The sequence below is a fragment of the Coffea arabica genome, chromosome 7e, assembly GCF_036785885.1.
Source record: "Coffea arabica cultivar ET-39 chromosome 7e, Coffea Arabica ET-39 HiFi, whole genome shotgun sequence".
In the NCBI taxonomy this organism is placed as follows: domain Eukaryota; kingdom Viridiplantae; phylum Streptophyta; class Magnoliopsida; order Gentianales; family Rubiaceae; genus Coffea; species Coffea arabica.
The window spans coordinates 5,812,571-5,825,298 of record NC_092323.1 but is presented as its reverse complement, the minus strand read 5'-3'; the positions used below and the strand labels follow the sequence as shown (position 1 = coordinate 5,825,298).

Here is a 12,728-nt window from a genome sequence, read left to right as displayed (position 1 = left end):
TGTCATGTCTCCCAGCTCCGGACGTCACAGAGTTTAAAAGCTACCAGTTGCCACTTTCTGCTGGTCCCTAGGCTTTTCTTTTCTATCCACAGCACTCCACCCGTCCATCCGGCCCAAGCTTACAGCTAGATGAAGGAACAAAGCATAGGCCTCCACCACCCGTGCCAACTGCCTATTTGTTCCGTGTTTTCATTTTTTCAAAACTTAGATGCCGACATATGTATATTTATTTATATTATTGAGTTTATTTGTTTTAGGTAAGTGAGATGGCTTGAACTCGGGACGACGGTCTTATTTAGTTATAGTTCTTTCTTTTTTTTTTTTTTTTTCATCCAATCCAACCCTTTTCAAGTGCCTACATAATTAATAATCTATAAATAGATTGAGGAACAACACGAGTCCCTTGTATTTAGTGGAGGACACACAGGGGGGAGGATTGACTTAGTGTGCGCACGATTAATTTGTTGGGAGTAAATTTGGTAGTGCTGCAGGATTATTACGTCGTAGGAATGAGTTAAAAAGGCTGTTGAGACTTTCGTAAGAATGCAACTAATGCACGGCTTAGAAAATTTGTCAGGTCTCGTAGGATTAAGAAAGCAAATTTCGAAAGAAATAACCACACACAATTACAATATTATATATATATATATATATGCATGTACGATGTGACATACAGTAAGCTTTCGCAATAATGTTTGTCTCTGGTGGTGCAAATTACCACTCTTTTTAACATAGCAAAAGAAAGTTGGAATAGCATATGCATGTGCAGGAATAGGATACTTTTTAACCTCATCCTTAGCAAGAACATGGTTAAACCTTGGACTTTCCCTCTCGACAAAATTCGAGAGGTCGTAGATTCTTGGCCATTTCCCTTTACCGCTAGGTTGAAACTTTAAAGACACAGTCCACGTTTCGATTCACCGGGAAAAGCTTGCTGTTCTGTCGGTTTAGCCGACGAAGTGCTGAGAATCAGAATAAGTATATAATGGAACGATTCTTCTGGTGCAGCGGGAAAGCAGTGCGCGCGTCTTCAAGCACTTGTGCAGTAAATATTCGTTTAATAAAAATGTCCCTAATCCAATTATATACAAAGCTAAGCTAGCTAGTTTCTGCTCATCTTCATACTATTGAACATGGAGATCGACACAGACGGAAAATGAACAGGTTAACCCGGCCCGAAACCTGATTACATTTACATCTACGTACTCGCTGTCTTTCTCAGCCTGCAGCTTATCCGACACGTGTAAAAAAAGTACTACTAGTTTCGTTCTTTGTGTTGATTTTCATTACTACTAGTAAGTACATCTTTTGATTTACAGAAATCACATTCACATAGCATCTCAAGGGTCCCGAGAGATGGCGTCTATTCTAAGACGGGGGTGAGTTTCTGGTAGTATTTATTTAGTGCAAAGTTCGAAAACTCAAAACTCTCACGCTATCGAGTCTATTGCTCAAGTAATTAAAACGTGACCTTTTCTAAATTTGCAATTACACTGAATAGTGCTATCACTTTTCAAAGCTAAACTCGAACTCGAAACCTCTGAATGAATGAATCAAGATTCCCGAGGACGAGGAGACAAGAAACTTGAAACTCACGTATTGGTGCTGCTAACCGATACCAGTTAAAACTTAAAAGAGCTAGAGGTGAATCATGAATGAGCCCAGGATTTCTGAATTCGGACCAATATTACATTGTATACGTAGTATTAATTCTTAAACAGTTAAAAAAGGTACAAGCCTCGCGTAACAACAAACTTCAAAGTCCTGTTTAGATGGCTGTTTCTAAGAATTTTAATATGTATATATATATATATATATATATATATATATATATATATATATAAGATTAAAATGTGATTTAGAAACGTGTACAACGTAAAATTTTACTTTGAAATGTAGCAATCCGTTGAGCTGGCAAAGGCTGTTACGGCCTATACATGGCACGTTTGTTCTTCGTATTCACGTAGTGCTGCGATTTTAATCAACAGCAGTGCCATATAATTATTACTGGAAGACAAAAGAGAATGAAAGGGTGGCTCTGCTCAAGTAATGGTTGTTTGATAATGCTAACTGTGTGGAGAGCTACAAATCGAGGCGATGAGGATAGATGTGGTTTATTTATTTATTTACGTTTGTTTCTTTCTTTCTTTTTTTGGGAGAGAGAAGGATGGATGTGCTCATAAGCTTGATTGTGACTGAAAAGCTTAACTTTTAGAAAATGGAGGACAGATGAGATGAGTCATGAGAGCGAATATAAATGGGGAAAATAATCAAGGAAAAAGATGGGAGGTGGGAAAGGACTGGGGAGGTATTCTTGTTTTGTCGTAGCTAGTATTCGTTCCCATCCGACGTTTGTTTCCTGGACTTTCCATGTTTGGAAAGATTGACGACAATTGATGTATATAAAATTATATCTATGGGGTTTTTGAGTGGCCACGACGATGCTTATCATTCTAACCATTCCTTCCCTTTGCGTGGTCGTGGTGTTAATGTTAGATGGTAGAAACGAGAAAGGCAGCTGACGATAAGATCCATACTGTCCCCGTTAGGTAAACCCTCGCCTCCTTCCTTCTCTGTCGATTTCCTTCACCTTCATTATCATATATGCCCCCATACATGGTCCCCATTTCATGGGGGGTTTTTTTTTTTCCCACAATAATTTATAACATGATTATTGTTGAAAAAGTTTCAGTCTAGTGTTTAAGATTAAAACTCCAGAAATTTAATTTTTTAAATTCTACATCTTCCTTTCTTTAGGGAAGAAAAAAAAAACAAATATGCATAGCTGCATTATCAACTTAGTGGTTTACGTAGCATGTGTTACACTTGATCAAATGTTTCGCAAAGATGAGGTTGTCGAGGCAAGCGGAGAGGTTGTAGATTCAAGCTTCAGTAATATGTGGAGCAGTTCTTTTTTTTTTTTTTTTTTTTGAATTTATGTAGCAAATAGAAACTTAATGACAATTGTAAAATAGGTTTCCCTTATTGACTAATATATGTAAAAGGAATGACACTCATGTATTTTCTTTTCTTTTTTGCTAATAAATTTGTTACGTACAATAAGGCAACAAAGGCGCACCCCCCAAAAAAAAGGAAAAATCGACTTTGTTTGGATTGTAAGTTATTTGAAATATTTTTACTGTAGCACTTTTTGTGATGTGATGTATGTGAGATGAAAAGGTAATTGGGAAGGTAAAAAGGTGTATTGGAAACTGTAATGATGATGTAAACAAATATATTTTGGGAAATAAAGGGCAATCCAAACAAACCGCCTTTCATAGTTAACAGTACCAAATACTACATCTTTCACTTTTCTAGCCGTGAAGTGAAGGGCTGATTTTCTTAATCAAGAAGGTCTTCCTCACTCTTGTCATGCAATTCCAGGTGAACTATCTTACCATTTGAATTGGGATACATTGTCACAATCTTCTTTTGAGTGCAATGCGAATCTTTATTGAGAAAAATGCCCCTAATATATTGGCCTTTTCTTTTTATTATTCCCATTTCTCTTGCTTATTCTCTATTTTTTATTTTTTATTTTTTTTTTGGGTTATGGGGTTTACCCTTTTTCCCTCTCCTGGTACGCTCTAAGGAAAAAAATGAAAAGGTCAAAGAAAAGATTAGAACATATATCTTTCAACCAATATCTATCACTTTGGCAAGGATTAAATGGCTAATGAAGAAGTTTAAGAGAAGAAAAATCATATAATTATTTCAAGAGTTTTTAGGGTTGTTTTAGCCTTCTCATATACAACTATTGATACTACGCCCCGTCTTCATGACTTTCTTTTGCTCGGCCTCCACCACCTGCTCCACCTCCATGCTCATAATGGCAAACCCCACCCCCCCCCCCCCCCCCCCCCCCCCCCCCAAAAAAAAACCCCAAGCCCACAAAAAAAAAAAAAGGAAAAAAACACATTCCGGTAGGTGTAGATCTCTGATGATTTATCACATTCCTAAAAACCAACTTGTCCACTAACATTTCCATTAATGTATACTGCTTCGTTACCTTTCTTAATCTCTTTGGGTCTTTGCTGCTTTTGCAAATATGTTAACAGTTTTCAACAACCAGAGATGACCGCGAATTTCCAGTTAAGGAAACCGGACGATGCTTTATTGTCTAATGATTGCGACAAAGCCTGGAGGAATCTTCAATGTTTTGTGCCTACTGCCCCTGGAGTTCGACACTGGACTGAAAACGTCAGCTACCTATTCAACCCCGCATAAATAAGAGCAGACAACAACGTGGTTTTCTAGAATTGCGCACGTTTTGGTCTTCCAATCCCGACATTTTTCGCTCTCTTTCTTTTGGCTCTTAAATCTGTCAATTTGCAATTCTCCTCTCTTCCGCGGAAATCTCTGCGATTGACTCCAGTAGCGGAAATTAACTCCAAGACTTTCTTAATTAGGGAATCCCTTTGTCATTGCCATTTTAATAGCAAGAGTTTTTTTTTTTTTGTCGTATAAAAAGAATTTTAATTTTAGTCTTCCTTGTTCTGACTTCTTTTTTCCTATCCTTTTCCATTTCTACAAAAGCTATCCCTTAACTAATAATATGGGCGCAATAATTTCCTAAGAAATGTTTTTTGAAAAAGAATTTGGGCAATGTAAAAGGCATTATTCATTATAAGGATGGTTTTGAGCAATTTAACCAACCAACACGTAATCTTCCCTACTAAATTGCTAAAATCCATCTAGATGGGCAAAGAGAAGCGTTTAATAAATTTCTCAAAAGGAAGTGTACACCTCAACTCCGTGCATCAGATTTCAACACCATCTGTTACCCCTGGAAAATGAAACGATGAGGGAAGGTCGTTTCACGAATATAAGAAATCTACCAGGTGAGATAATCCACAAAAAAAATAAAAATAAAAAATCATGCGATATTGGCATTGGGAAGAAGGCTAGATCAGGATAAAACAGAATTTGGGCCAAATGGCGGGATAGATTCATTTTCCTCTGAAGGCTGGAATGCTATAGACATCTCGCTATCAGCTAAGCAATCTCTTTCTTACGTTGTTGTCCAGCGAAGGTACTTGTGATCCAGATTCAGTCTTTATTATCACTGGTCCTGAGGTCCCAAAGCATTACAAGTTATTCCAATTAATTAGCGCATCATGAACCTGGATACGAAAAAGTAAATAAAATCAGCAAATTTGTTATTTCAATAGCAGACCGTTTAAGGCTTAAAAACGAGGGACGGCTGAAGGTATTAAAAGAACGCGGCCATATGGCAATATTTTACAAGCTGCCTCTGAAACTGATCCAGCCAAAATCAACAAAATTTCAAATTCCCATGTGAGTTCTTACAATGATTGTATGGAACTTTAAGGTCGGCAATATCTAATAAACTGGCAGCTGGAATACCTTGGATAGAACAAATGATACTCTCAGGAATTATCATCCTTCAATAACATTCAGAAATATCAACACTCCAAAAAATTTGGAACTGGATGCACACGGACTCTTTTCATGAGCAGCATGCTTAGCTCTAACGCTTCGAATTATTCAACACAGGTTACTGGACACTATTAAATCATACAGAAATAGTGCAGTGGCAAAATACCTGAAAAAGAAACTCATATGCAAAGTGCACGCGTATCAGGTAGCCCTCCTTCAGATTGATCATGATTCAAAATATATTTTGAATTATACAACACAGGTTACCGGACACTATTACATCATACAGAAATAATGCAGTGGCAAAATACCTGAAAAAAGAAGCTCATATGCAAAGTGCACCCATATCAGGCAGCCCTCCTTCAGATCGATCATGATTCAAAACATTTTTTGGTGCTTTCTTGCGTTGCTTTTTGTCTTTTCTATCATTGCCATCATCAACTGATTGTTTTCTGAAAAGATAATATGTGATCAGCATTAGGAAAGGAAAGGCAGGTTTATGCTGCATGGAGAGGGGTGAAGAAGAGTTCCTGGAAAGAATATATTTCACTCCTCATTTCCTTGGATTTTGAAATACTGTAATTATGTTTCGGATGACATCTGAGTTTAGATATATTTACACCCGGTTGCACGTCCTCAGCTCAATTTTATACTTATGAGTTCATGAATACTCTTCGTCCATTAAGCTTTATATACCCAACAGTTAAGCAATGGCCAGCTGTGTTCTCCACAATGAAATGGCTGTCCTTCAAAATCTTCTCTTTAGTTCTTAAAGTATATGAATATCACAGAAGAAACCAATGTCATTCTTCACTAGCCTAAACATGCTTTAATCAACAAGTCTAGCATTCCTGCGAAAGATTAAGCCTGAGTTTTCAAATCATCCTGATTTAAGTTTATAGACCCCTTGCATCTTCCCTTGTGTATTTCTGGGCAGACTAAAATTTCACATATGCACTTCCACTTCTACTAAACCTTCTGCCTTGCTCTAATAAACTGACTTCTATTTCAACTTTAAATACCGATTACTTCTATGAAATGAATTCCATATATATCAATCTCAAATATGACGCATTTACCTGCAAACATAGTACCACCATACATAAATCCATTAATTTTTGGAGAGTTGTGGGATGAATACTCATCCAAAGGTCAAAGTTCAAGTATGAAAGATGGCATGCAACAGAACGAACATGGTGCACGTAGTCCAGCTGAAACAGAATAGGTACATTGCAGGACTGCTGAAGTGTTCCGTAATGATAATGTTGCAATAAACCATCCAAACTAGATTGTAACAAGATTCCCCTCTAGAGCCAAGTTGCCTGATGATTTACTTCCAAAGGAAGAATGGCAGCCATTGCACTCCATAGTATCCTAGAACTCGAAGAAGCAACTTTGACCAAACTCATAACACGAACCAATTTATGGCTTTTGGCTTTTAAGTACCCAAAATTTTGATTTTGTAGGAAAATCCAGAAAAACTAATTAAGCGGTATTCAGGAAGCATACCCCGAAAATCTAGCAGAAGATTTTCCAGCAACTGATCCACAGCAAGACTTGTATTTCTTTTTTGAACCACAAGGGCATGCCTTGTTTCTTGGAATTTTCTACAAAAATATCAATGGAAAGAAATGTACCCTTCAAATATAGCATAAGAAGGAGAAGGGAGAGCATTAAGAATCCCAATTCTTATAACCAAAAAGTAATGAAACCTTGTCATCCAACGATAAGCTATTCTCAATCTGAGTCATTTGTGTATTTCCTGTCTTTTTTTCATTTTGCATGCTTTGCTGCTCAAGTATTTCACTGTCATGCTCACCTGGCCATGTGAAAATGTAATAGTGCAGCACAAAAGGAGGTTCTTAGCTAATAAGACAAACCAACTGAAAAAGAAAAAGTATAAGGGAGAGAGATGACTTGTTAAAAATGGATATCTGTGTAAGTTTCTAAATCCATTTTCTTCTTCCTTTTTCCCTTTTAGTATTTGTAAGTTTGGGCAGGGAAGGAAGGTCAAGTGAATTCAACAAACAGAGGAACTGTTTGGCAGTGCAGTAGTAAAAATTAGGATGAATAATATTGAAAACTTCAATGCAATACGCCAAACAGAAGTCTGTCCCAATAATACTAGCTAATGCTAAAAGTAAGGCTGCAATAGCTTTAGACCAGACACTGAATAAAAGAAGAACAACAAAAGGATTTCGGAAATGCGAGGCCTACTGGGCTGGATACAAGATATGATCAGAAGGGTTACATTAAAAAGGAACTAACTGGCCATTACCATGAACAGTGTTTTCTGAAATATAAAGCTGAACATTTTCTTGTAAACTCTCTTCAGAATTTTGTTGAGCTATTAGATACTCAATTGCAGCATCAGCATCGCCACCTACTTCTTGTAAAACCTGGGTTTTAGCTGATATTAGAAGGAGGGAAAGATTTCCCTGAAGCTCCATGAACTTAAAAAGTAATTAGTAGAAGCAAGATAGGAGCGGCAATGCATGCTTATGAAGTACGCAAAGCTACAAGGTAGAACTTCTTCCCAATTATTACCTTTTTAACCTTTTCAACATCTTCACATCCACTTCCTGTCATGACCATTTTAAGACACCTTGGCTGAACATTATTACCAGCAATGTCTCCCATTGACTTCGTGGTGGCACTTTTTGCGTGATGAGATGTCGCTGAAAGATCAGCATCAGCCTTTCATATACTAGAGGTTATCAGACTTCTAGGAAAGATGTCAAAGAGACAGAGCAAAAAGGGCATCCAGGTCATATGGATCAAATTATGAATTTTCATAACAGAGGAAAAACAATGAAACTAAAGATGATAATGACAGAAACCTTGATTACAATTGGCCTTGCTGGTCCAGCACAAGTGTCATCCTTTGATCTGACACTGTTGTAATGCTCTCCATCATGATAAGAACTGCAAACAGATACACAAGTTATGCTGCCGATACCAAGTATCTCTCAACAATCAACATGGATAAAGCATGTTTTCTGTTATCTCATGGAATAAGTAAATGAAGATATGCCTAATGGAACAATTAAAACGAAAACAATCCTAACTAGTGGCTTTTTGGAATCTTCAAGGTCAGAGTTGGGATTACACACTGCTGCCAGCCAAATGGAGATCAGGATGTGAAAGAAAGGCAAGGAAACACAAAAGTTAGAGACCTTAATTTCTTCTACCAGAATGTAAAAGCCCCAACAAAGAAATTAAACAGATTAATGTCAGAAACAACTTTCATCCAACCAATTTATAACAGATAATGTGATTAAGTAACGAAGGAGTTACTTCTTCTCTCCTTACATTTTTGCTCTGGTAAGACTTGTTGATTGTGGCGCTTTATGAATCCATCTAATTATCATTAACTTGTCATGCATGTCACCTGCCACTTGCTTCTGGCATGATTGAATTTAATATGTTAAAATTAACTGTCCGGCGGCAAAAGATTTTTTTTTTTTTTGGATGGAACTCAAGTCAATATTAATCATTATTTTTTTGGCATAGTAATAAATATATTAATCTTTGAATAAAACTTATTGAGTAGATACTAATCTAGACTTGAACAACAATCATGCGTGCAACCAGAAAGTAAAGAAAAGCACATCCTCGCAATCCAAGTATATTCAGCACTGGATATAGACTATTTCGAAAAGTGAAGAATATATAACCAACAAAATACTTTTTGCATAAAAACCCAACAAAACCAATTCCAACCCCAGGCACTCTACATTGCAGGTTTGCATTGATAATAGAGATTGGCTTGTCTATAAATTTATTCCCCAATTCAAGAAACATTGACAAGCAGTACCTTTGAGTCCTCACCAAAAAAAAAAAAAAACGAAGAAATACTTTTGCTAACAATGTCTTGAAGGTCCTGCATAGATTGGGCAAAGGTAGCATCTGAAAATCATGCATGTGCTTACAGATGGATCATTTTGGCTTCACAATTGTCAAAATTCTGTATGTACCAGCGAGGAGAAATATGCTGCAAAACACATGAAGGTTAATCAGAAGTCTGCTCATAAAGTACTAGGAAATAACTTGTGACAACTTTGACCCAAGGCACCACTCAAATGCAGATCAAGTGAAGGTAGGTAAACTTTTTTCATTGCCTGTGGTCATGGAAAAACTTTAACAATCTGTGGAAGAAGAAGAGAGTTTACTCGGTGAATGCATATATTACAATGAGTGACAAGCGAAGCAGCTTGCAATTCCATATGTCCTGCCCAAGTCCCATCCTTTTCCATTGACTGACAATATTCATCAAATGGTACCTCATCCTCAATAAAAGGCTCGAACATTTCTCGATTTTTCTGTTAAATATAGCTCCACTAGTCAGTTAGGTACAATAACTTCTAGGTTCAGAGCCTATGGAATGTAACAGTGGACCAGGCAGAGCAAGAAAAGCCTACAATAAAGATGCCCAAAGAACATGAAAGCAGGTTTACTCAAACATCAAATAAACAGAATGCTACCTAACTAACAACCCAAATCTACAAAACATACACAAAATAAGTGTGATATTTGACATCATTATAAAAACAAAGAGTCTCACAAATTGAAAAAAATTATATTGACATCCTTATCGACGTAAGATTCAGTTAGTCTCAGCTTAAAATCATTTAAAGGAAAATTTCAAAGCAATTGAGAACGCCTAATACAACTACTAGCTTATAAAAAATATAACCAGCTGAGTTTGAGCTGTTGAGAACGAAATATATGACAAAAACATAAATTGTGTATCCTAAGTAACCATAAATGGAACAATTCTTTAGTGTAATTTCTCCAAATGACCTACTTGATTAGGATGAGAAACATTTAGATACCGTTTAAAAAAGCAGTCAAAGCATAATGTTCTCAGTCCAATTTTAAAAGCAAGACAAGACTAAACAAGCAATCGAGCAACAGGTCCAGCAATTTTTCAAGCCCTAACTCAACGCTCAAGTATTAATTTTGTTTCTTTAAGCGATGGATATTAAGAAATTAAAAGCATCGGTAAAATACTATACCATTATAAAACGGACTACCATATTCCGATATTTCTCATGCTCTTCCTCATTGCCTTCCAATTGATCCGCTAATGCTCTGCCCAAACAGCAACTACTTTCTCAAGTTACCACAATTACAATTACCAATAAAGGAATACTGACAAGGGGAAAAAATAGAATACCAAGAAGATTATCAAATTATCGCACACCTGAAGAAACAATTACCATCTGCAGTGACTTGAATTATTTTTAGGCCCAAAGCATCCAGCTGCTGCTTAAATTCAGATATATCAGCTTGCTTTCCAGCCTTTTTTATCTGTTCCCACAAATTAGGAGAAAAAACAAAAAAAAAATATGGAATTAGAAAACTAAAGAGCATTAGGGTTTTAATCAGAGCATTTCAATCAAGGTTCAAATTAGACTGGTTATACGAAATACCGGGGGACTTTTCACTTACGTGGGCAGATTTGGCGGTTGGTTTAGATTTTTGGTGCTTTGTTTTAACCATACTTTCTTAACTAAAAAAAAATTGGCGCGTTTATGATGCAATTTTCCCAAATATAATAAAAAAAACTTGGCACACAGTTTTAAAATTTTAGTAAATTAACCTATTGCGTATACTTTTGCAAGAGTCTCCCATAACCCAAGTCCATCGATAAGAACATATTATTATATGACTATAATTGGACTTTTAAACGCTTCTCCTTTTCCTTTTCTTCTTGCCTTATACACAATTTAAAATCTTCCTTGAACTTAAAAAAGGGGAAAAAGGAGAAAGAAAAATATAGTGTATATTCAAAGGATGCGTGAATCTAAATATATCTAAATAGTACAATATATTAAATTTCTTAAGGGAGCTGCAAATGGGCCTGTTCAACAAGCCCGATTAGTAAATAAGATTGGGCTGAGTTAAGCAAAAATATAGGTTTTGCCCCTTCGAAGTCCAGCCCGTCTACTAATAGTGAATTAATTATGTACTAGCAGAAGAGGCACACTTTAGGGGGTGAGCAAATTGAAAACAGAGTTTCTTTTTCACAATAAAATGGTAGGATTTTTTTTTTTGGGTAAATATAGAAGTAATTAATACAGAGTTTAATTTGCAGAGAGAGAGAGAGAGAGAGAGGCAAGTTATTGGAATTTTTTTTGAAAGGAGGTTATTAGAAGTTAGAATAAAAGAAGTTACAAGAAGTTGTTGAAATTGGATAAGTACTATTAGTTTGTTTGTGGTGATTTTATGCACTATAAATTTTTACTTATTTGGATGTAAAACTGAAATAACAAATAATGACAACAAAAATTTAAACACCAAAGGAAAGGCAATGCTCGTACTTTATATATGGAAAGACATGTTAAGTATAATTGGGAACGTAAGAGTAATGAATGAAACAAATGACTAGAGTAATGGGAGGTGGTTGATGATGGGTACTAGGTAACACATTCCCCAACTATCTGCAACAAATTTGTCTATTGTATGCCTCGGTAGGTTCTCTATTCAGGTTTCTTGATTTCTGATTAATATTCGTACTTGAATTGGAAAATCATGTTTAGAGTAGGATTTCATTGAAAATAAAAAGTATGGTAACTTAGAGCTTGCTACTTCATCAGTTAAATAGCAGTTTGGAATGGTTAGACTGTCGTTTTCCCAAAACTAAACGGTGGCTGCAGCGCTTTCATGTGATTTATCCATTTTAGTTTGCTTTCCTCTCTTGTAGCGGTCCTCCAATTTTGCAAGACACTGGCCTGTCTTCTGTGCCAAAAAACCCTTACATTCTCTAGATATTTTATGATGCTCATTGAGTCATTTTGAACTGACACTACAACAACTACTAATTTAATTACACACTAATTCACCGTCTAACTTTTTTTTTTTTTTTTGGACGGGGAAAGGGTAATGGGTTCAATCATTGCATCCCACCGATCACTATTTGTGACTTTCTCCTCTTCTCCTCTTAGATTAATCTAGAATAAATTATACAAACTATTATCGTTGCTGATAAAAAAAAAAAAAGAAAATAAAAGATACTACTGTTTCCTTGCTAAACTCACCGGAATTGCAGTAAAATTTTTAACCCCAGTAGTTGATCCAAGAGAGACAGCCAGCCACTCAACCGCCCTGCCAGCAAGGTCTTTGTTGGCTAAGCATTGAGTTCTTTTCGCCTGTGACAGTGAAAATTACCGCGCAACGTTTTTTTTCCATCATTTACCTCACAAAATGTCGAAAGGAATCAGTCAGACGAGAGAAGAAAAGTTACTTTACAACATCGGTTCTGAATTTTGCTAATAATGTGGTTCTTAATTTTTATTTTTTTTTTTAAAGTCGAGCAGCGTATA

The 12,728-nt window shown here is 36.2% G+C and overlaps 1 protein-coding gene across 17 annotated transcripts; it reads right to left on the bottom strand.

Annotated features, from left to right (window-relative positions):
- Nucleotides 1-4,699: 4,699 nt before the first annotated feature.
- On the bottom strand, nucleotides 4,700-11,194 carry LOC113702465 (OVARIAN TUMOR DOMAIN-containing deubiquitinating enzyme 7-like). 17 transcript variants are annotated; one of them, XR_003451135.2, is made up of 12 exons: nucleotides 10,607-10,827; nucleotides 10,419-10,509; nucleotides 9,573-9,722; nucleotides 9,333-9,394; nucleotides 8,241-8,325; nucleotides 7,948-8,097; nucleotides 7,679-7,799; nucleotides 7,113-7,219; nucleotides 6,910-7,007; nucleotides 5,712-5,852; nucleotides 5,368-5,614; nucleotides 4,700-5,123 (listed from the first exon to the last, which is right to left on the bottom strand). XR_003451135.2 is itself a non-coding variant. In XM_072059684.1 (12 exons), the coding sequence occupies exons 3-11, from the start codon at nucleotides 10,437-10,439 to the stop codon at nucleotides 5,726-5,728; spliced, it is 921 nt and encodes a 306-aa protein (XP_071915785.1). In that variant the 5' UTR covers nucleotides 10,440-10,494; nucleotides 10,580-10,713; nucleotides 11,006-11,194; the 3' UTR covers nucleotides 5,139-5,614; nucleotides 5,712-5,725. The 17 variants fall into 17 exon arrangements, 15 of the variants coding, with proteins under 15 accessions (XP_027079497.2, XP_071915785.1, XP_071915784.1 ...); XR_003451136.2 differs by having other exon boundaries at nucleotides 5,567-5,614; XM_072059684.1 differs by lacking the exon at nucleotides 4,700-5,123 and adding an exon at nucleotides 11,006-11,194 and having other exon boundaries at nucleotides 5,139-5,614; nucleotides 10,419-10,494; nucleotides 10,580-10,713.
- Nucleotides 11,195-12,728: the final 1,534 nt, after the last annotated feature.